Source organism: Microchirus variegatus (assembly GCF_963457635.1).
Source record: "Microchirus variegatus genome assembly, chromosome: 2".
In the NCBI taxonomy this organism is placed as follows: domain Eukaryota; kingdom Metazoa; phylum Chordata; class Actinopteri; order Pleuronectiformes; family Soleidae; genus Microchirus; species Microchirus variegatus.
The window spans coordinates 44,495,770-44,520,026 of record NC_139803.1 but is presented as its reverse complement, the minus strand read 5'-3'; the positions used below and the strand labels follow the sequence as shown (position 1 = coordinate 44,520,026).

The following is a 24,257-nucleotide window of genomic DNA, read 5'->3' as shown; positions in this document are numbered from 1 at the left end:
TCCCACAATGCACCTGGGAGAAGACGACGGTGTGCGCCGGGATGCGGTGATACGCCACGCGGCGCTCGCCCTGCAGCATCCAGATCACGATGTCGGGGAGACTGTTCTGAGGCTGAGACACAAACAACAACCTGGTTAGATTCTACGTCCTTGCGTCCTCGCGTCCTCGCGTCCTCGCGTCCTCGCGTCTCACCTCTTCAGACATGGTCCTCAGCCGGCTCGCCCAGTCCTCGGCCTGCTCCAGGACGGCGCACAGGTCGGTGGCCGGTCCGTGTTTTAGAGCGAGCGCGGCGGCGACGATCTGCTGCAGGTGCAGCGTCCTCACGTGTCTGAGCGAGCGGTCGAGCGGCGTCGCACACGGCCACTGGGCGAGAGAGGGCAACTCCACACTGTAGAAAGAGAGAGAGAGAGTAAAAGTCAACGTATACACTGATGATTATTGACTATTTCTTACACTAAATGTCTTATTTTACCTGCTTTAGTTGAATATTTCCTTGTTTTTTTTTTTAAATATGTTTTATTTATACATACAGTTGTGTTTTTTGTCTTTTTAAATACTTTTATATTTTCTCAGTCAGCAGGTGGCGCCGTTGCAATTTTACCGCATTGAAATCTACAGCAAAACAACGATAATAGATCATTTTTTGTCGTGAATCTTAAACTTTACTTAAACAAAGTAAAATATATTCCATAATAACTAAACTAAAGTAAGTAAACTAAATGTTACTTACTTACAATATTTTATTATATGAAAAAAATACAGGACTTTTTTTTTTACATTGAACAATGAACATTTACACGTATATTTTTTTACATTTTTATTCTGAAAGACTGAAAAAAGCAGGGATTTTGAGCATAAATCATCCTTTTTTTTAACCTATAGGGGGCAGCAGAGCATAAGACTCAATCATTTTCATTCATCCCATGACAGGATTAATATTATATTATTAAATTGTAATATAATATTATAATATAATATAACACTATAATAGGTAACATATGTTAATATATTTTTTTTACAATACATGTTTAGTTTTTGTTTGTTTTTATGAGCTAAATTGGAGTAAAAAGTTGAATATTTTCCTCTGTGACGTAGGCGTATAAGAGTACTGCAGTAAGTGTGTACTTGGGTCGTTACTTATACTTATAATACTTATATAGTACTTCTAATAGTAGTATAAATACCTGCAGTCTGTGATGACCTGGTCCAGCAGCTCCACCACTCGGAGCTCCACCTCCTCCAGGTCACTTCCTGTCTTCACCTCCATCTGCACTCGCTGCAGGTTCTCCTCCTGCACACACACACACACACACACACACACACACACACGCGGTGAATGATGTGTACGTTAATGTACACACACACACACACAGACACACACTGACCAGTGTGTGTGTGATGCTCAGTAACACGTTGAGAGCGTCGATCCTCGGCGTCACGTCCTCCCACTCTGACGATAAAACCACCACAGGCTTCACGTTTCCCCACGGCAGGTAATAATAGTGACAACCTGCAACACACACACACACACACACACACACACACACACACACACATATTCTATTATTATATAGCGTAAAATAAACTGCAGTGACAGATTAGAACAAGAATACACTCGTATAAAGGTCAGAGGTCACTGAAGAGGTCATTAAAAGTCCTGTATTTGTGCTTTTCAATGAAAAAGTGATCATAAATTTAAGAAATAAAACAAAAATGTCCTTAAGTTCTGACCAGGTTGTGTTCAGAACATTTATGACTACTAAAATACTGCAAATCAGACATTTGTACTGTAGTTTTAGAGAAATTCCCATATTTGTGTTTTTTTTTTTCTTTCTTTTTTTTTATCCAAAATTTGAGAAATAAAACAAAAATGTCTTTAGGTTCTGACTAGGCTATGTTCAGGACCTCTAGGGGTACTAAAATACTGCAAATCAGGTTTTTTTTACTGTACAGTTTTAGAGAAATTTCAATGTAAAAGTCCCATATTTGTGCTTTTTATGGAAAATAAACATCCAAAATTTGAGAAAAAAAACAAAAATGTCCTTAAGTTCTGATCAGGCTGTGTTCAGGACATCGAGGACTACTAAAATACTGCAAATCAGACATTTTTAATTTATGGTTTTAGAGAAATTTCAAAGTAAAAATCCCATATTTGTGCTATTTTGGGGAGAAAAAAACATTCAAAATTTGAGAAATAAAACAAAAATGTTTAAGTTCTGACTAAAATTACTCCTAAAATACTGACATTCAGACATTTTGACTGTAAAGTTTTAGAGAAATTCCAAATTAAAAATCCCATATTTGTGCTTTAAAAAAATAAAAAAATAAAAAAAAAAATTCCAAAATTTGAGAAATAAAACAAAAATGTCTATAAGTTATGACTAGGTTGTGTTCAGGACCTCTAGGAGTACTAAAATACTGCAAATCATGCATTTTTACTGTAGTTTTACAGAAATGTCAAAGTAAAAGTCCCGTATTTGTGCTTTTTTTGGACAAAAAATTTCCAAAATGTGAGATTTAATCAGGTCAATTCTGGAGGACTGATGATCATAGATGTATAACAACTCAACACAACTTATATTGACTTATTAAATTATAAATATAATTTAAACTCTGCCTGAAAGATTGAAATGAATTCACGTTTAAACGTTAAACTGAAACTCTACGATCATTTCACTGATTATTCACGTATATTTACCGTCAAACACGGCTCTGCTGTACTGCGTGGTGGACGCCAGGGGGAGACAGGTGTAGTCGAACCTGTTGCCATAGTTACCGATGCTGACCTCAAACTGGACGGCGGCGTCCACGTCCTGCAGCAGCGTGGCCGAGTAGAACTCCACGAAGAGAGAGAACTTCCTCTTCCTCAGGAACTTCTGTGGGACAGAGGGACGGTGAGGGACAGAGAGACAGATGATGTCCTCTCATGTCCTCATATGTGTCTCTCATGTCCTCTTATACATGTCCTCATATGTGTCTCTCATGTGTTTCTCACCTCCACCACCAGGAGGTCGTCTGACAGGACGTCCTCAGTCCTCTGCTCAGGTTTATCCGCCAGCTTCGTGCTCAGCTCCAGTAAAACGCGACCTCTGTAGGCCACGCCCTCTCCCTGAGAAAATAATAAAATATACAACACAACAATGACATCATTGCTTACATCTAATAAACAGAAAACACTTTTTTAAATCACTTTTTGGACTGAAATTAGAACAAAGTCCCCTTTAAATTAACAAGCAAATTCACTTTAGTGATTAATTTGTGACATTTGTCTATAATTTGACTAAATCAGATACATTTTACAGAATTATCTGAAACATTAAATAATTTAAATTGGTTTTATGACAGGAAAACAACAGCAGCCAGAACTGAGCAGAGATTCTTCATTTGAGTTAAATTAAAATACTTTTTCATAAAGAACCAAAGATTGTTCTCGAGGTCCATTTTCAGAGGAAAGAACAAAAACTTTGATCTGTTTTGACTTCAAAATGTGTTCAAAATTTGACCTCTGGAGGGCAGCATTGCACCACAGCCTGACAGGACTTACTGGAAGAAGAATATGACCATGGCATTATAAAATATGTATTTTAACTGTTTAAAAAATAATAATGGAGTTTTCTGAAGTTGCTTCCAGACGTTCAGGACATTCATGACCTTCAGGACATTTATGTCTTTCAGGACATTCAAGACCTTCAGGACATTCAGGACCTTCAAGACCCTCAAGACCTTCAAGACCTTCAAGACCTTCAAGACCTTCAAGATATTCATGACCTTCAGGACCTTCAGAAAATTCAGAACCTTCAGGACATTCATGACCTTCAGTAACTTAACTATCTCATTTACGCTTTAACCTGCTTAAATAAAGTAGGAGCTTTCAAGCTGAATTTCCTGAACACGTGAGCGAGTGTCCAGACTCATCAGTGTCATCCTTCACCTGAATCTTCTGGACATTCTCAGAGTTGCAGACAACCTCCTCTAGAAGGTTTCTGTACATTTTCCAGGAACTGAAGTGTGAAAAACAGCCAAACATCTATATAAAAGACATCCAAAGAACATCCAAGAGTCGTACTGAAGTCATGAAAACTCACTTTCCCGAGGTTCAGCGCCTCGTGTGGGTCGTTGAAGGCGGTGAACTCTCTGGGGCTGCCGTACAGGTTGACGAAGCACGGACCGAACGTGGGCAGGAAGCCGAGGCTGTCGTCCACTGCGAGGACACAAAAGTGGAACGGTGAGATCTGAGGAGGCTGCGACAGACGTTTGGAAAAATGTGAAGGTGAATTTTGGATGAGATGATGATTGACAGATAGAGATCAACAGGATCAGAGTCAGAGGAACAACGTTTGATCGAGTTTGATTGGAAAGAGTCAGTGAATGAGAGGGTGAAGGTGGACGTACTGCCAGAGTGGACGCTCCGCGGAGACAAGTCATCTGAATGCATAGAGAGGAAGGACGGTTTAGAGTCATGTAGAACAAGAGAGGACAGGGGTGTCTTTGAACGCCACACATACACACACACAGATTCTTGTACTTGCTGACAAAGTGAGGACCAGCATTTCCACTTTATAAATAAACTCAATTACAAATATCTACTTCATGAAAGACATCTACAAAGAACTACTGGTTGCAGTACCATACAATGTCTGCAGGTAGAGCCCCACAGCAAAAAAGGCTGGAAAACTTTTTTGATTTTTTTTTATTATTTTTGGTCCAAAATTTGACAAAAACATCATACTATACTATGTCGTCCAATTTGGGAAAAAAAATTTACCAAACATTTTTGGTCCAAAATTTGACAAAAACATCATACTATACTATGTCGTCCGAAATCTGAAAAAAAATTTACCCTAAATTTTTGGTCCAAAATTTGACTAAAACGTCATACTATACTATGTCGTCCGAAAATTGAAAATTTTTTTTACCCCAAATGTTTGGTCCAAAATTTGACTAAAATTTGAAAACATTTTTGACCCAAAATTTTTGGTCAAAAATTTGACTAAAACGTCATATGATACTATGTTGTCCAAAATTTGAAAAAAAAATTGACCAAAATGTTTTGCTCCAAATTTGACAAAAACGTCATATTTAAACTATGTTGTCAGCAATTTGGAAAAAAATTTTTTCCAAAATTCTTGGTCCAAAATTTGACTAAAACGTCATATTATACTATGCTGTCCAAAATTTGAAAAAAAAATTTTGACCAAAAATTTTTGGTCCAAATTTGACAAAAAACGTCCTATACTATGTCGTCCGAAATTTGAAAAAAAATTACCCAAAATTTTTGGTCCAAAATTTGACTAAAACGTCATATTATACTTTGCCGTCCAAAATTTGAAAAAAAAATTGACCAAAAATGTTTGGTCCAAAATTTGACTAAAAAGTCATATTATACTATGTCGTCCAAAATTTGAATTTTTCTTTTTTTTGACAAATTGAGTATAGCATGTTATAGCAACCTAAGGAAGTGATTTCAATGAAAACAAAGTGAGGACCGGCCAAAATGTCCTCCCTCTGTAAAAATGACCTCAATTTGTTGGTTAAAAACCCTGACTTGTCCTCAGTATGCCACAAGTACAAGAACACACACACACACACACACACACTCCATCACTGACACCAAAGTTCATGCATGTTCTCTTTCTCCAGAACGAGAACAAAGACAAACGTCAGTGTTAGTCCACATGCTCTCGGTTAGATTCACAAAGCACAGATCCACCGCGTGGTTCGAGATCTCAAGACTTCAGGAAGTCGTCAGACGTCCGTGGTAAACCTCGTCATCTGAAGACCAAACTTTAAGACCTCGTAGCAGAAGATCTGTGGTTTGTTTCGTCCACGTCAAAGCCGTGCAACGTGAAGATGAACCGTTGAAGCACCAGATACTTCGAGTTTAGACCGTTTCAGATACTCCGTCGCTCTAACTCCGCCCACTTTGATTCATCTAAACCCAGAGAATTTTGATTCGATTCTGATTCCAAATCCAGGTCCAGGTCCCCACACCTTGGACTTACTCCCAGACAGAATTTTGCGGGCTCGTTTTAAGAAGACAAAGACTCACAACAGGATCCAGACCGGTGTTCAAATCCAGACATTTCTAGTCCAAACTGTACTGGCTCCGGTCCAGTCCAGTCCGGACCAGTTTGTGCCAGTTTTGACCGCTCACTCACCATCTATCTGGCCTCCAGGGGCGGAGATCTTGGACATACAGAGGTGGGCAGTGCCGATGACGTCGTTGTGACTGGCTCTGTCCCTGCGACGAGACGAAAAAAGAGTCAACAGAGCGTCCAGATGAGGACGGAAACTCAAACCTGTGATGATCGTAAACACAAAGACGTTCTAGATTCACCAGTCCAGAATCCTGATCCTCATCTTCTCACACATGGAGGGAAACTGGAAAAGAGAGAACGCTATAATGATGAGGACGAAACAGAGGTCGAGGTTTCAGCTTCATAACAGAGAAGGTCTGAGTGTCTCACTCGGATCGGCAGCGTCAGGCTCTGGTTCCACTGAGGGTTGGCGTTCTTCTCCAGGATCCTGGTGCAGATCTGAAAACAAACACAACATCTACAGTCAAAATCCATGATGTTTTTTAACGACGTCAGGATCTGGATTAGAGTGTGAGAGTGTTTTTGTGAAGAAGACGCCGCACTGTTTTGCCAGCGAAGTGGATCTCCACCAGAGGGTCCACCAAGTTCTTCCTGTTGCTGTCGAAGCCGAGGATCTGCCTCATCCCGTCCATGAAGGCATCGTCCACTGCGGACAGAAGAAGAAGAAAAGATTCATCTCTGGTTTTTAAAGCACAAGAAGAAGAAGAAGAAGAAGAAGAAGAAGAAGGTCTTCTCACTCTGTGGCAGGTCTTCAGCTCTGAAGATCCTCAGGGTGAAGGTGGCTCCTCTCAGAGAAAGACCAGCCGGTCTCAGCAGGTTTCCTTCAATGTCCTCTTTGTCCTCCACACACTCGCGTTTATCAGCCTGAACGTGAACGTCACAGGAAATCAGGAAACCAACGTCAACGACGTTCATGGACTGATCGTGAACTCAGAAACATAAAGAGATTCACACCGGAGCTCAAAACGTAGCATATAGCATTTAGTATGTTGGAATTCAGGTAGAAATAGCTACAATCATGCTAAATTTAAACATGACGTATGTTATTTAGCAAGGCAACGTGCTAGCATTCCTCATATAATGCAAGAGAGGTATTTATCATATTAGTCGAGCTGCAACTAACGATTATTTTCGTAATCGATTAATCTGTCGATTATTTTCTCGATGAATCGTTTGGTTCATAAAATGTCATAGAATGTTAAAAAACGTTGATCAGTGTTTTTTGTCAAAGCTGGAAATTACGATGTTCTCGGAAGTCTTGTTTTGTCCACAAACCAAAAAGATTCAGTTTTAATGATTTCTTTGTTTATGTGGAGCAAAGAAACCAAGAAAATATTCACTTTTAAGAAGCTAAAACAATCAGAAATCTTGTTTTAATCATGAAAATGCTTCAAACCGATTATCGATTATCAAAATAGTTGGCTATTAATTTAGTAATCGATTCATCAATTAATCGCTTCAGCTCTTCATATTAGCATGTTCAAATGTCCACAGAGCACTTGATAGCACACGTTAGCATATCAACATGCTGATATATAGCATTTATTAGTGGCTAACATATGAACATAAGCCATATTAGCATGTTTATATGCTAATAAATAACATGTGGTGGCATTTAGTTTGCCAGCATGTTGTTTGGGCTAATATACAGCACCACGTTTAATCACTTAATTTGTTAGCACACGGATATGGTTGTAAATGCTAGGAACTAGCATGCACTAACATTAGAATTTCTATGTACAACATTCTATTCAATGTAGCAGTTTCCATGACGACTGACCGGGAAAAGACGCGCGTGACGTCATGTTTCACGTGATTCCCCGATTGTTAAAATGAGTCTCTGAAGTAAGGCTAACCTTTAGAAACAAGTAGCTAGCGGAGCTAACGGAGCTAATGGGGCTAGCGCAGCTAACTGGGACTCCGGTGCCGCCGTTAGATAAACTGCGTTACTTCAGAGACTCGTTTTAACAACCGGGAATCACGTAAGACATGACGTCAGACGCGTGACGTCACAGTGAGTCGGTGAAACTCACCGGTGGTTCGTCTCCAGCTGCCAGGACGCACAGGCTGACCTTCAGGTAACCTCTGACCCCAGCGGAGAGGTCGTCGGGGTCACACAGCAGCAGCCATTTCCTCAAGAAACTGTGTCCTGAGGAATTACATTTAAATTTAAAGAATTAAACAATTTTCCACATTTATCGCAGTAGAAAAACCTAAAATATAAAAACAGACTCACTGTGCTCGTTGTAGACGGTTCCGACGTCCAACTGCGATTTAAAATAAATAAATAAATAAATAAATAAATAAATGTTTATTTAAAGTCACATGACCAGAAGTGAAATTAAAGACAATTTTACCTTAAATTCACCGATGACTGCGTCAGTTCTGAGAGAGCGAGAGTCACACACCTGAGAGAGAGAGAGAATTAATGTTTAAAATCCACAAATTAAACATTATTTATTATATTATTATTATATGTGATTTTTACTTAGTTTTATTTATTTACTTGTATGATGATTGATGACATTGTTATACATACATGCATACACATACATATATACATATATATACACACATACAGTATATACACATATAAATTATGAAATTATGAAAGGAAAAAAAACCAAAGTATTGACTGACGGTGACAAAGATGGGTTCATCAAAGAGATCTGAAGGCGTCTCAAAGAAGTTCATGAAGAACGTCTGTGAAGAGGAGAAACATCAATAACCATCGTAGCTTAAATCGTACAATCGTTATTTATCGCTGATAACGAATCGTTGACCTCGTCAAACGCCGGGTTGTTTCCTTTCCTGATGCGCGTCCTCCTCGTCTGCCCGGCGACCGTTACCTTGACGACGGGCTTGACGTTGATGCCCGGCAGCTGCCTCGCCTCGATGACTCGCACACGGACCTGAAGGAAGGACACAAGGTCTTTGTTGGTTTGTCTTTGATGGACGAGGACGTGTCTCGTGGACGTGTCTCGTGGACGTGTCTCGTGTACGTCTCATGGACATGTGTCAAGGACGCGTCATGGACGTGTCAAGGGCGCGTCATGGACATGTCTCGTGGACGTGTCATGGACGTGTCTCGCGGACGTGTCTCGTTGACGTGTCTCGCGGACGTGTCATGGACATGTGTCATGGACGCGTCATGGACGCTTCATGGACGTGTCAAGGGCGCGTCATGGACATGTCTCGTGGACGTGTCATGGACGTGTCTCGTGGATGTGTCTCGTGGACGTGTCGCGCGGACGTGTCTCGCGGACGTGTCTCGCGGACGTGTCTCGCGGACGTGTCTCGCGGACGTGTCTCGCGGACGTGTCATGGACATGTGTCATGGACATGTGTCATGGACATGTGTCATGGACGCGTCATGGACGTGTCAAGGGCGCGTCATGGACATGTCTCGTGGACGTGTCATGGACATGTCTCGTGGATGTGTCTCGTGGACGTGTCATGGCCGTGTCTCGCGGACGTGTCTCGTGGACGTGTCTCGTGGACGTGTCTCGTGGACGTGTCTCGTGGACGTGTCTCGTGGACGTGTCTCGTGGACGTGTCTCGTGGACGTGTCTCGTGGACTTGTCATGTCTCGTGGACGTGTCTCGTGGACGTGTCTCGTGGACGTGTCTCGTGGACGTGTCTCGTGGACGTGTCTCGTGGACGTGTCTCGTGGATGTGTCTCGTGGAAGTGTCATGGATGTGTCGTCGACGTGTCTCGTGGACGTGTCTCGTGGACGTGTCTCGTGGATGTGTCTCGTGGAAGTGTCATGGATGTGTCGTCGACGCGTCTCGTGGACGCGTCTCGTGGACGCGTCTCGTGGACGTGTCTCGTGGACTTGTCATGTCTCGTGGACGTGTCTCGTGGACGTGTCTCGTGGATGTGTCTCATGGACGTGTCTCGTGGACTTGTCATGTCTCGTGGACGTGTCTCGTGGACGCGTCTCGTGGACGTGTCTCGTGGACGTGTCTCGTGGACGTGTCTCGTGGACGTGTCTCGTGGACGTGTCTCGTGGACTTGTCATGTCTCGTGGAAGTGTCTCGTGGACGTGTCTCGTGGACGTGTCTCGTGGACGTGTCTCGTGGACGTGTCTCGTGGACGTGTCTCGTGGACGTGTCTCGTGGACGTGTCTCGTGGACGTGTCTCGTGGAAGTGTCATGGATGTGTCGTTGACGCGTCTCGTGGACGCGTCTCGTGGTCGTGTCTCGTGGACTTGTCATGTCTCATGGACGTGTCTCGTGGACGTGTCTCGTGGATGTGTCTCATGGACGTGTCTCGTGGACTTGTCATGTCTCGTGGACGTGTCTCGTGGACGTGTCTCGTGGACGCGTCTCGTGGACGTGTCTCGTGGACTTGTCATGTCTCGTGGACGTGTCTCGTGGACGTGTCTCGTGGATGTGTCTCATGGACGTGTCTCGTGGTCCTCGTCCTCACCTGAAGGTCCTGAGCTTTGTTGGGCAGAGGTTTCTGCTGCTGACCGCTGGACCCCCCCCTCCTCCTCTTCCTCAGACCGCCGTGGGCGTTGTAAGACGGCGGCGAGCGTTTTGGCGTCTGCGCGGTGGGCGACTCCTTGCCCCCTCCCGGCCCCTGAGGGCCCACGATGACCATGGAGCGGCCGTCGTCGGGCTCCTGGTCTTCTGGAGCTTCCAGGATCAACATGCTCTCCGTGTCCTCCTCGCCCAGAGTGTCCAGAGAAATCACTGCAGAGACAGACGACCAAAAGTCAACCTCAGACCAACCAACGACAAACCTCTGAAGGCGTTTTTTAAACGAGACGTTTACTCACTGGTGACCGTGTCCATCTCCACGTTCGGGTTGACGTGAGGAAGACTCTCGGAATGGGACGGAGGCTGGAAGGGTGGAAGTGACCCATGAGGAGGCGAGTAGGACACTTGAAGGGTGAGTGTGGCCTGAAGGAGACAGAGGACAAACTGTTTAATAAACTATAGAGACGATGGTGATGATGTCCACGTTACTACGAGGTCAACATGACCACGTCAACCCTAACCAGGAGACCAAGATCTTTGAAGAAGGATGAGAAGAACTGCGATAATGAACGTTGAACTGTGGAGGGCAGCGTTGCACCTCTGCGCAAACGAGTGGAAGAAGAAGAAGATAAAGCAGGATAAGAATAGGAAGAAGATGATGAAGAAAAAGAACATGGAAGAAGAGCAGAAGATGAAACAGAAGGAGACGATGGAGGAGAAGAAGATGATCAAACATGGAAGAAGACGGATGAAGAAGAAGACAGAAGGACAAGAATATGAAGAAGAACATGGAAGAAGACCAAACAGAAGGAGATGAAGGAGGAAAGAATAAGAATAGCAAGAAGAAGAAGTGATGGAGAAGAAGATGACAAAGAAGAAGAAGAACATGGAAGAACAAAGAAGATGAAACAGAAGAAGACGATGGAGGAGAAGATAAGAATAGGAAGAAGAAGATGATGAACAAACATGGAAGATGGAGAAGAAGAACCTTTGTCGTTCTGTTTCCTTCAACAGGAAACAGAAGTTGAGGAGATGAAGTCTCAGGTTTGTACAAACAAAAACATGGAGTTTAACGACTTTATAACGACGTTCACTTCCTCCTGACCTGTGGGGGGCGCTCATGTGCAAACACCAGCACAGACGACTGTAAATCATGGAAATATAAATGAAAAGTGGTTTAAGTGTTCTTGTTGGAAGGAAAAGATTATTTTTAGACCAGGCCAACAATTTCCCTATTTTACTTTGTGTGTGTGTGTGTGTGGGTATGTGCATGTGTGTGTGTGTGTGTGTGTGTGTGTGTGTGTGTGTGTGTGCGTGTGTGTGTGTGCGTGTGTGTGTGTCTCAGGTTCACTGACGGGAAGACTTTGTTTTTAGTTGCGGAAATAAGAATGGAAAAACACAACGACGTTTACAGCTTAAAATAAAAACACAGACGGAGACTGAAGGTGTGTGTGTGTGTGTGTGTGTGTGTGTGTGTGTGTGTGTGTGTGTGTGCGTGTGTGTGTGTGTGTGTGGAAAAAGGAGGTGGAGAACGTCTTCCTGAAGTTTGAGCTCCAGGAAACTTGATGATTTATCACTGAATCATATACAGTAGATTAACGTAGATTAACGTGTGTGTGTGTGTGTGTGTGCGTGTGCGTGTGCGTGTGTGTGTGTGTGTCCTCACCCCGGTGTTGTTCCTCTTGGTGTCCAGCAGGGAGACGGTGAAGGACGCCGCGAGGCCCGGAGAGTTGAGGACGTCTCTGAGAGCGAGGCGACATTCTCCCAGGAACCTGAATATTTAAAAAAAAAATCCAGATTATCGTCGTCACGCGGCGGATTAGCGGGGGAACGGGTTGGTGTCTTTCACGCAAAAGGTTGTAGGTTTGATCCCGGGCATGGAGAACATACTTGTGTGATCACATACTCATCACGGTAGTTGTTCAATAGGACACCATGAACCATGTTAGATTTAAATTGACCCTGTAATCTGGATTAGATCTGGATGAAATTTAGTCACATGATAGAGTGTGTGATCCTGCATACACATACCAAATTACATTAAGATGTGATGGGTTTTGACAGAGATATGATCGTTTTACACTTTTGCCCATTATAAGAAATGGGGAACTCTTATAATCCCCATTTCTTGCACATTTAAATTGATGCAAACTCTGTAATCTGGATTAGATCTGGATGAAATTTAGTATCCAGGTAGATTACGTGATCCTGCATAGACGTAGCAAATTTCATTCAAATCCGATGTTGCTTATCTTTGACGTAAACGTGAGAACGTACACTTTTGCCCATTGATAAGAGACGGGTGTTTCCTGAAAATGTGATGATTTTTGTGACGTCATTCATGGGCCGATTTTTACCAAATTTAAATGGGAACATATTTGTGTGATCGCCTACCCATCACGGAAATTTCAGATTGATTAGCAGAAAAAAAAAAAAAAAAAAAAAGTTGCTCACAGAAGGACAAACGTTCACCGATGAAAACATGAGGAAATCACTCCGTCACTCTCTGCTCTGACTTCCAGTGAATGGGTGGAAACATGACCGAGCAAAACACAATCAAAGGACGACGCCATTCTTTCAAGCCTGACCTTTGACCTCTGAAGGAGGCCGGTCCAAAAATAACCGCAGGACACACGCCTCGAGTCTTATCGCACTTCCTGTTGTGTGAGCGAGGAATTTATCCGTTTTCCCGCCCTTTTATTCCCCTGTTTGACTTTGACCCCGCCCCCTCCTCCTCCTCCTGGTCCTGGACCTGGTTCAGGTTCAGGTTCAGGTTCAGGTTCAGGTTCAGTACCTGTTTCTCCCCATCTTCTCATGGTCTTTGACGACACAGTGGAGTTCTGCTCCAGAGTCCAGAGGAATCCCCTTCAGGTCCCATTCAAAGCCCTGACACACAAAACACACACAAACAACACACAAACAACACACAAACGACACACAAACAACACAAACGACGACAAAACGAGTCACATGATCATCACAGAGGTTCGTAGTCTCTCGGGTCGTAGTTACGTTACTTTTCTGTTTACGTTAGAATCTAAAAATAAAGGAAAATGTTTATTTTTTATTAGTGTTTTCAAAGATATTTGCACTTCCAGGCCACCGTAGATTTGAGTCAGTTTCCGAGATAATTTTGAGAAAATACGAACGTACAATATTATCGTCCGATATTGGTGATATATGGTCAAACCTTGACCTTCCAGCTAATGCTAATACCCACGCTAACCTATGAATAAACTTCAAAACGCTAGCGATGCTAATACCAGAGCTAAGGCCACCAGGGGGCAACAACAGTTGTTCTTTTATATAAATATTTGAGAAAAATAAATGAAAAACAAAAACACTAGAGGGCGCTGAATTGGCACAATGACTGAAAATGAAGGAAATGTTTATTTTTTATTAGTGTTTTAAAAGATATTTGAACTTCCAGGCCACTGTAGATTTGAGTCAGTTTCGGTCATAATTTTAAGAAAATACTAACGATATTGGCGAAATATGTTCAGACCTAAACTCTCAAGCTATGCTAATACCTACGCCAACCTAGCAAGATAGTTATATGCAGTCGATGATGAAACCTTGACATTCCAACTCATGCTAATACCCACGCTAACCTAGCAAGATTGATTTAAATACAACATCTACAGTCTACGATTAAACCTCAAAACGCTAGCTACGCTAATACCTAAGCTAAGGCCATCAGGGGGCGACAACAGTTGTTCTTTTACATGAATCTTTGAGAAAATTAAATGAAAAACAAAAACACTAGAGGGCGCTGCATTGACACGATAACTCTTACTATTTTTTTTATCGGTGTTTCAAAAGATAGTTGCACTTCCAGGCCACCGTAGGTTTGAGTTTCGGACATAATTTTAAGAAAATACTAATGTGTGATATTATTGATTTAAAATATCAGTATATATGTGAAGATGCTCCTGATATGAAGAGAGATTAAATTAAACTACTACAGTTTTTTTTTTTTTAATGTTATCTTTAGTTTTCGTCGTCATGCCCGAAACTGTCGTAAACACATTATCGCTAACAGGAAGTGAGGTCGTGTTTCAGGTCGTACCTCGTTCCACACGGGGTTAGGATTGTTCTTGATGACCTTTGTCTTCTTCTTTGATCCTGGAGAAAAAAACACAGAAAAGAACAAAATCAACAACTGTAGAAATATAATACAAACACTTTATAAATATATATATATATATATATATATACACACACAGAAACACAGAGGAAACAGAAACAATGACTATTGTCTAAATATCTAAATATATTATTTGTGAGCTCTAAATGAAGAATGTGTGAATTATTGCTGGAAACAGAGACACAAAAACACACTAAATATAAATATGTGTGTGTGTGTGTGTGTGTGTGTGTGTGTCCTAACAGCTGTTATCTGAATAAACATCTCAGACACTGAAGTGGTACGACCGTCACTTCCTGGTTCTTCAGCCTGGCACTAACTCTGTCATCAGCCCAGAATAGACCGACACACACACACACACACACACACACACACACACTGAGACACACACGGGCACACACACACACACACTGAGACACACGCACACACACACACACTGAGACACACACTGAGACACACACACACTGAGACACACACGCACACACACACACTGAGACACACGCACACACACACTGAGACGCACACACACACACACACACACACTGAGACACACACACACTGAGACGCACACACACACTGAGACACGCACACACACACTGAGACGCACACACACACACACTGAGACACACACTGAGACACACGCACACACACACACACTGAAAAACACATGCACACACACGCATACACACACTGAGACACACGCACACACACACTGAGACACACACGCACACACACACTGAGACGCGCACACACACACACTGAGACACGCACACACACACTGAGACGCACACACACACACACACACACTGAGACACACACTGAGACACGCACACACACACTGAGACGCACACACACACACACTGAGACACACACTGAGACACACGCACACACACACACACTGAAAAACACATGCACACACACGCATACACACACTGAGACACACGCACACACACACTGAGACACACACGCACACACACACACTGAGACGCACACACACACACTGAGACACGCACACACACACTGAGACGCACACACACACACACTGAGACACACACTGAGACACGCACACACACACACTGAGACACACACTGAGACACGCACACCCACACACACACTGAGACACACGCACACACACACACTTAGACGCACACACACACACAGGAAACCTAAGATTAGATGAGGTCTGTGTGTTTAAGTTAAGTTTAGTTCATTTTGTGATGAACATTTACAGTAAATAGCTGAAATAAGCTAACATGCTAACCTGTATAAACCACACAAACCTCAAATTAAAGACATAAAAGTAAAAAATTTAAACTTTCAGAAGTAAAATGAAAGAATTGAATCAGAGTTACTTCTTACTTTGAGTGATTCAGCTCAGGAACGAAGCTAGTTAGCTTTAGCGACAACACTTAGTGTTTTTATACAGTCTATGTTCAAACCCCGACTCTCGAGCTATGCTAATACCTTAGCCAACCTGGCAAGATAGTTATATGCAGTCTATGATGAAACCTTGACCTTCCAGCTAATGCTAACCTCTGAGCTAACCAAGCAAGATAGCTTTAATCTACAGTCTATGTTCAAAGCTTTATCTGCTCGCTAATACTAATACTTAAGCCAACCTAGCAAGATAGTTATATATATTATATCTATGATGAAACCTCAACTTTCCAGCTAATGCTAACATCTAAGCTAACATAGCAGATTGGCTTAATTACAACATCTACAGTCCATGTTCAAAGCTTCACCTGCTAGCCTTAATGACTACAACCGTTGTTTATAAACGGTCTAAAAGTACAGAAATCCTTTTCTTCAGAATGAGAAAATAAAATGGTAAATAAAAACACTAGAGGGCGCTGCATTGACTCAATAACCTTGTTTATTTTGACAGATTTTCTGGCAGCAGCAGCAGAGGTGTTGGTGTCGGTGCCAGCTTTTATTCCTGGTTTTGACGAAGAACATGTTTAGTTCCAACAACAACACTTAGGCAGGAAATCCTGCTTTTAGCACAAACACCAGCACATGTTCACACACACACACACACGCACACGCACACACACACACACACACACGCACACGCACACGGGACTTATAAATAAATAATAATAATAAATTATAAAATCTTGCTCTGATTCACAACTTTGTAAACTACTCACCAAAGTCACAGTCACTCTCTCACACCAAAGTCACTCACTCTCCCGCACCAAAATCACTCACTCTCCTGCACCAAAGTCACTCACTCTCTCGCACCAAAGTCACTCACTCTCTCGCACCAAAGTCACTCACTCTCCCGCACCAAAGTCACTCACTCTCCCGCACCAAAGTCACTCACTCTCCCACACCAAAGCCCATAGAGAAAACCAGTGATTTTAGCTCACAGGGACACAGGAGCTGCTGGTCCTCTGCTGCCTCGTGTGGTCACTTTGTGTCACTGAGTTAAGTCTAAAGTAAATATTTTAAAAGCTGAATTCACTAAAATCAGTCATTGTAAGTTAGTGATGGAGGCAGCAGTGGATCAACAACTCCTGTGAACTCCTGTGTGCTGTGATGTTAAAATCACTGGTTTACTCTATGGACTTTGGTGTGGGAGAGTGAGTGACTTTGGTGTGGGAGAGTGAGTGAGTTTACAAAGTGAAAAAAGACGAATTTCCAGTTGGAAAAAAGCAACAAATGCGACTTCAGAAACAGAAACAAAAGGCATGATGGGGGGAAAAAAACTGTTTTAGCAACACCAACAAAAATTCCCCCAATTTACTGTCGTTAATTTGTTATAATTGTTTTGTTTTTTTCCCATGATGCACCTCTTACCTCTGAAGGTGACACTCGCCAGCGGGTGGGAGTGTCTCAGGTTGTTCGCTCGCTGTAGGACGCAACGCAACATGGCCGACACGTTCAGCTACATCCAACGACTCAAATAAAGTGTAAATATTCCCAGATTCTTCAGATTATTCCTGTCACAGACTAAGATTTAGAAGAAGAAGGAGAAGGAGACGACGACTGGTTCTGGTTCTGCGTCTGACTGCAGTGAGAACACGACAACATGAGGAATTCATTCACGTCCAGAGGAAACCTCCTCACTTCCTGTGGAAACGTCCTCACTTCCTGTGGACATTTCCTCTCTTATCTCCTGCCTGTGTTTCCTCTACCTCGCTCTACCACTCACTCTCTCTCTCTCTCTCTCTCTCATCTGAGATTATAATCCGTTCATTTTCAGGATTTTATTCCAATAAAGTAAATTGAGTCTGTTTCAGCGTCAGGATTTAAACGTCGTGAAGCGTCTGCAGTAAATTCATGTTAATAAAGTTTTCATTGTGGATTTAATCTGATTTAAAATGTTAATAAAAGACATGAATTCATCTGAAGGTCAAAGGTCACGACTGAGTCACGTGATGTTGTTTATGATGTTATTTATGTCACTTTGTCCTAAAGTAAATAAATCTTATAACGGTGAATTAATTGTTTACATTTTACACTCAATCATCTGAAGTTTTCTCCTCTAACTTCACTGAGATTAAATTAATCTGCAGATTCACAGGAGCTTCATCTGTTTATTTAATCTGATATTCTCTCATCTAATCTACTGTCATCTGTCATTTAAAAACTTCTTTCATTCACTAAAGGACAGAAGAAATTACTGTTATAGTGAAACTAATATAATTTACTTTAATCTACTGCAGTAAACTGTCATCTACTGCAGTAAACTGTCATCTACTGCAGTAAACTGTCATGTACTGTAGTAATCTGTCATGTACTGTAGTAATCTGTCATGTACTGTAGTAAACACTGCAGTAAACTGTCTTCTACTGTAGTAAACTGTCATGTACTGTTGTAAACACTGCAGTAAACTGTCATCTACTGCAGTAAACTGTCATGTACTGTTGTAAACACTGCAGTAAACTGTCATGTACTGTAGTAAACACTGTAGTAAACTGTCATCTACTGTAGTAAACTGTCATGTACTGTTGTAAACACTGCAGTAAACTGTCATGTACTGTAGTAAACTGTCATCTACTGTAGTAAACTGTCATGTACTGTTGTAAACACTGCAGTAAACTGTCATCTACTGTAGTAAACACTGTAGTAAACTGTCATCTACTGTAGTAAACACTGTAGTAAACTGTCATGTACTGTAGTAAACTGTCATCTACTGTAGTAAACTGTCATGTACTGTTGTAAACACTGCAGTAAACTGTCATGTACTGTAGTAAACACTGTAGTAAACTGTCATCTACTGTAGTAAACTGTCATCTACTGTAGTAAACACTGCAGTAAACTGTTATCTACTGCAGTAAACTGTCATCTACTGTAGTAAACACTGCAGTAAACTGTTATCTACTGCAGTAAACTGTTATCTACTGTAGTAAACTGTCATGTACTGTTGTAAACACTGCAGTAAACTGTCATGTACTGTAGTAAACTGTCATCTACTGTAGTAAACTGTCATGTACTGTTGTAAACACTGCAGTAAACTGTCATCTACTGTAGTAAACACTGTAGTAAACTGTCATCTACTGTAGTAAACACTGTAGTAAACTGTCATCTACTGTAGTAAACACTGCAGTAAACTGTTATCTACTGCAGTAAACTGTCATCTACTGTAGTAAACACTGCAGTAAACTGTCATCTACTGTAGTAAACACTGTAGTAAACTGTCATCTACTGTAGTAAACACTGCAGTAAACTGTCATCTTCTGCAGTAAACTGTCATCTACTGCAGTAAACTGTCATCTACTGTAGTAAACACTGTAGTAAACTGTCATCTACTGTAGTAAACACTGCAGTAAACTGTCATCTTCTGCAGTAAACTGTCATCTACTGCAGTAAACTGTCATCTACTGTAGTAAACACTGCAGTAAACTGTCATCTACTGTAGTAAACACTGCAGTAAACTGTCATCTACTGTAGTAAACACTGCAGTAAACTGTCATCTACTGTAGTAAACTGTCATCTACTGTAGTAAACACTGCAGTAAACTGTCATCTACTGTAGTAAACACTGCAGTAAACTGTCATCTACTGTAGTAAACTGTCATCTACTGTAGTAAACACTGCAGTAAACTGTCATCTACTGTAGTAAACACTGTAGTAAACTGTCATCTACTGTAGTAAACACTGCAGTAAACTGTCATCTACTGTAGTAAACACTGTAGTAAACTGTCATCTACTGTAGTAAACACTGCAGTAAACTGTTATCTACTGCAGTAAACTGTCATCTACTGTAGTAAACACTGCAGTAAACTGTCATCTACTGTAGTAAACACTGTAGTAAACTGTCATCTACTGTAGTAAACACTGCAGTAAACTGTCATCTTCTGCAGTAAACTGTCATCTACTGCAGTAAACTGTCATCTACTGTAGTAAACACTGTAGTAAACTGTCATCTACTGTAGTAAACACTGCAGTAAACTGTCATCTTCTGCAGTAAACTGTCATCTACTGCAGTAAACTGTCATCTACTGTAGTAAACACTGCAGTAAACTGTCATCTACTGTAGTAAACACTGTAGTAAACTGTCATCTACTGTAGTAAACACTGCAGTAAACTGTCATCTTCTGCAGTAAACTGTCATCTACTGCAGTAAACTGTCATCTACTGTAGTAAACACTGTAGTAAACTGTCATCTACTGTAGTAAACACTGCAGTAAACTGTCATCTTCTGCAGTAAACTGTCATCTACTGCAGTAAACTGTCATCTACTGTAGTAAACACTGCAGTAAACTGTCATCTACTGTAGTAAACACTGCAGTAAACTGTCATCTACTGTAGTAAACACTGCAGTAAACTGTCATCTACTGTAGTAAACTGTCATCTACTGTAGTAAACACTGCAGTAAACTGTCATCTACTGTAGTAAACACTGCAGTAAACTGTCATCTACTGTAGTAAACTGTCATCTACTGTAGTAAACACTGCAGTAAACTGTCATCTACTGTAGTAAACACTGTAGTAAACTGTCATCTACTGTAGTAAACACTGCAGTAAACTGTCATCTACTGTAGTAAACACTGTAGTAAACTGTCATCTACTGTAGTAAACACTGCAGTAAACTGTTATCTACTGCAGTAAACTGTCATCTACTGTAGTAAACACTGCAGTAAACTGTCATCTACTGTAGTAAACACTGTAGTAAACTGTCATCTACTGTAGTAAACACTGCAGTAAACTGTCATCTTCTGCAGTAAACTGTCATCTACTGCAGTAAACTGTCATCTACTGTAGTAAACACTGTAGTAAACTGTCATCTACTGTAGTAAACACTGCAGTAAACTGTCATCTTCTGCAGTAAACTGTCATCTACTGCAGTAAACTGTCATCTACTGTAGTAAACACTGCAGTAAACTGTCATCTACTGTAGTAAACACTGTAGTAAACTGTCATCTACTGTAGTAAACACTGCAGTAAACTGTCATCTTCTGCAGTAAACTGTCATCTACTGCAGTAAACTGTCATCTACTGTAGTAAACACTGTAGTAAACTGTCATCTACTGTAGTAAACACTGCAGTAAACTGTCATCTTCTGCAGTAAACTGTCATCTACTGCAGTAAACTGTCATCTACTGTAGTAAACACTGCAGTAAACTGTCATCTACTGTAGTAAACACTGCAGTAAACTGTCATCTACTGTAGTAAACACTGCAGTAAACTGTCATCTACTGTAGTAAACTGTCATCTACTGTAGTAAACACTGCAGTAAACTGTCATCTACTGTAGTAAACACTGCAGTAAACTGTCATCTACTGTAGTAAACTGTCATCTACTGTAGTAAACACTGCAGTAAACTGTCATCTACTGTAGTAAACACTGTAGTAAACTGTCATCTACTGTAGTAAACACTGCAGTAAACTGTCATCTACTGTAGTAAACACTGTAGTAAACTGTCATCTACTGTAGTAAACACTGCAGTAAACTGTTATCTACTGCAGTAAACTGTCATCTACTGTAGTAAACACTGCAGTAAACTGTCATCTACTGTAGTAAACACTGTAGTAAACTGTCATCTACTGTAGTAAACACTGCAGTAAACTGTCATCTTCTGCAGTAAACTGTCATCTACTGCAGTAAACTGTCATCTACTGTAGTAAACACTGTAGTAAACTGTCATCTACTGTAGTAAACACTGCAGTAAACTGTCATCTTCTGCAGTAAACTGTCATCTACTGCAGTAAACTGTCATCTACTGTAGTAAACACTGCAGTAAACTGTCATCTACTGTAGTAAACACTGCAGTAAACTGTCATCTACTGTAGTAAACACTGCAGTAAACTGTCATCTACTGTAGTAAACACTGCAGTAAACTGTCATCTACTGTAGTAAACTGTCATCTACTGTAGTAAACACTGCAGTAAACTGTCATCTACTGTAGTAAACACTGTAGTAAACTGTCATCTACTGTAGTAAACACTGCAGTAAACTGTCATCTTCTGCAGTAAACTGTTATCTACTGCAGTAAACTGTCATCTACTGTAGTAAACACTGTAGTAAATTGTCATCTACTGTAGTAAACACTGCAGTAAACTGTCATCTTCTGCAGTAAACTGTCATCTACTGCAGTAAACTGTCATCTACTGTAGTAAACACTGCAGTAAACTGTCATCTACTGTAGTAAACACTGCAGTAAACTGTCATCTACTGTAGTAAACACTGCAGTAAACTGTCATCTACTGTAGTAAACTGTCATCTACTGTAGTAAACACTGCAGTAAACTGTCATCTACTGTAGTAAACTGTCATCTACTGTAGTAAACACTGCAGTAAACTGTCATCTACTGTAGTAAACACTGCAGTAAACTGTCATCTTCTAGATGACAGTTTACTGCAGTGTTAGACTCACCCAGATCTTGGTCTTATTGACTGTAGTTTACTGTGTTCAGTAAAACATAAGAGTGTTTATAGTAACCAGAGAGTTTATCCCTGTGGGTCTACACACACACACACACACACACGTTTGTGCAGCTATTCTTCTGAGGACCCTGAGTTTATGTATGGACCAGTAACCACAATTCAAAATGACACTGGCACAGTTTAACCCTCAAAAAGACCTTTATATAAAAAAAATGTTCCCACAAAGACAGTTTTGAATCAAATGTGTCCTCACACACACACACACACATATACATAATGCAGACACACACACACACACACACACTCCGCCCCACCCCACTCAGCCTGGTCGCCATGAACCATGACTGAGGTGTTTTCCAATAATAACTCATCAGCTGTTCCACATCTGACACACACACACACACACACACACACACACATATATATACAAACTTCATCCCTGTCTTTTAGTCGCTCTATCACACACACACACACACACACACTCAGGTCTTACCTTCATAGATGACTTGACAGTAAGCATCACTGATGTCGGCGTCCGGCGTCTGCAGACGCTCTGCACACAGAATAAACACACGGAGCATGTCTCACACACACACACACACACAGTTACAAACACACACACGGTGACACACACCTACACACACACGGTGACACACACACACACTCTCTATGGTCCATATACACGAGCATCAGTTTGTCCAAGAAAAATCCACTGAGAGACGAGAGAGAATCAATACAGAGAGAGAGAAAATGGACGAGAGGCACCGAGAATGAACAGAGAGAGAGAGAGAGAGAGAGAGAGAGACTGGTGGAGCTGCAGCTCTCAGCTGTCTCAGTCACACACACACACACACACACACACACACACACACCTCACCACAGCCTCATCTCTAACCATAACCAAACCAACGTTCACGACTGACCTCTGACCTTTAAAGGGACAGTTCACACATATATATATATATATATATATATATACATACATATACATATATATATATACATACATATACATATATATATATATATATATACATACATATATATACATACATATACATACATATACATATATATATATATATATATATTTATAAAAGTGTGAGAGACAGAGACGTAAAAACCTCACTGTTAAGACTTTTCCTTGTGAAACTGAAGTTTGTAAACCACTCACTCTCCCACACCAAAGTCACTCACTCTCACACCAAAGTCAGCAGCTCCTGTGTCCCTGTGAGCTAAAATCACTGGTTTTCTCTATGGACTTTGGTGTGGGAGAGTGAGTGATGTGACTAAAATCTCATGTGTCAGTTTGAGGCTGGTTCTCAACAGCAGGGGGCGCCCTCTCTCTCACAAACACACACACTGTTGTTTCAATCACATGTGGCTTAAAGGGCCAGCTCCATGCCCACATGCCTTTACACAATGAACAATCCTGATCCTGCAAACTTAAACCAACACACACACACACACACACACACAGACACACACACACACACACACACACTTGGAAAAAATGTGCTTGTTCCACATTTTCACACAGACAGAGGTATATGAGGAACTACGGTGGCCTGTAGGGGTTGTAAAAAAGCAAAAACTCTCATTTACTTTAACTAATGATGATTCTTTAAAAAAAGATTTCACTGTAAAAAAAATAAATAAATAAGTGCCATCATGTGAGATACATTTTATT

At 41.3% G+C, this 24,257-nt stretch overlaps 1 protein-coding gene across 2 annotated transcripts in view; it reads right to left on the bottom strand.

Annotated features, from left to right (window-relative positions):
• dysf (dysferlin, limb girdle muscular dystrophy 2B (autosomal recessive)) overlaps positions 1 to 23,292 on the bottom strand; it is an 82,497-nt gene extending 59,205 nt beyond the window's left edge. For both annotated transcript variants that reach the window (XM_083909925.1, XM_083909926.1), the window contains exons 1-24: positions 23,061 to 23,292; positions 14,654 to 14,709; positions 13,379 to 13,470; positions 12,251 to 12,356; positions 10,884 to 11,007; positions 10,532 to 10,797; positions 8,883 to 9,011; positions 8,740 to 8,802; positions 8,457 to 8,507; positions 8,336 to 8,366; positions 8,133 to 8,248; positions 6,837 to 6,963; positions 6,642 to 6,745; positions 6,469 to 6,537; positions 6,339 to 6,382; positions 6,160 to 6,242; positions 4,394 to 4,426; positions 4,087 to 4,202; positions 2,997 to 3,110; positions 2,700 to 2,877; positions 1,387 to 1,511; positions 1,186 to 1,292; positions 194 to 389; positions 1 to 112 (exon numbers count right to left, since the gene is read on the bottom strand). The exon at positions 1 to 112 is cut by the window's left edge and continues 35 nt beyond it. In XM_083909925.1, coding sequence (XP_083766051.1) covers positions 1 to 112; positions 194 to 389; positions 1,186 to 1,292; positions 1,387 to 1,511; positions 2,700 to 2,877; positions 2,997 to 3,110; positions 4,087 to 4,202; positions 4,394 to 4,426; positions 6,160 to 6,242; positions 6,339 to 6,382; positions 6,469 to 6,537; positions 6,642 to 6,745; positions 6,837 to 6,963; positions 8,133 to 8,248; positions 8,336 to 8,366; positions 8,457 to 8,507; positions 8,740 to 8,802; positions 8,883 to 9,011; positions 10,532 to 10,797; positions 10,884 to 11,007; positions 12,251 to 12,356; positions 13,379 to 13,470; positions 14,654 to 14,709; positions 23,061 to 23,148 — 2,530 coding nt within the window. In that variant the 5' untranslated portion in view covers positions 23,149 to 23,292. The remainder of the gene's footprint in view (positions 113 to 193; positions 390 to 1,185; positions 1,293 to 1,386; positions 1,512 to 2,699; positions 2,878 to 2,996; positions 3,111 to 4,086; positions 4,203 to 4,393; positions 4,427 to 6,159; positions 6,243 to 6,338; positions 6,383 to 6,468; positions 6,538 to 6,641; positions 6,746 to 6,836; positions 6,964 to 8,132; positions 8,249 to 8,335; positions 8,367 to 8,456; positions 8,508 to 8,739; positions 8,803 to 8,882; positions 9,012 to 10,531; positions 10,798 to 10,883; positions 11,008 to 12,250; positions 12,357 to 13,378; positions 13,471 to 14,653; positions 14,710 to 23,060) is intronic.
• Between the last annotated feature and the right edge of the window lie 965 nt (positions 23,293 to 24,257).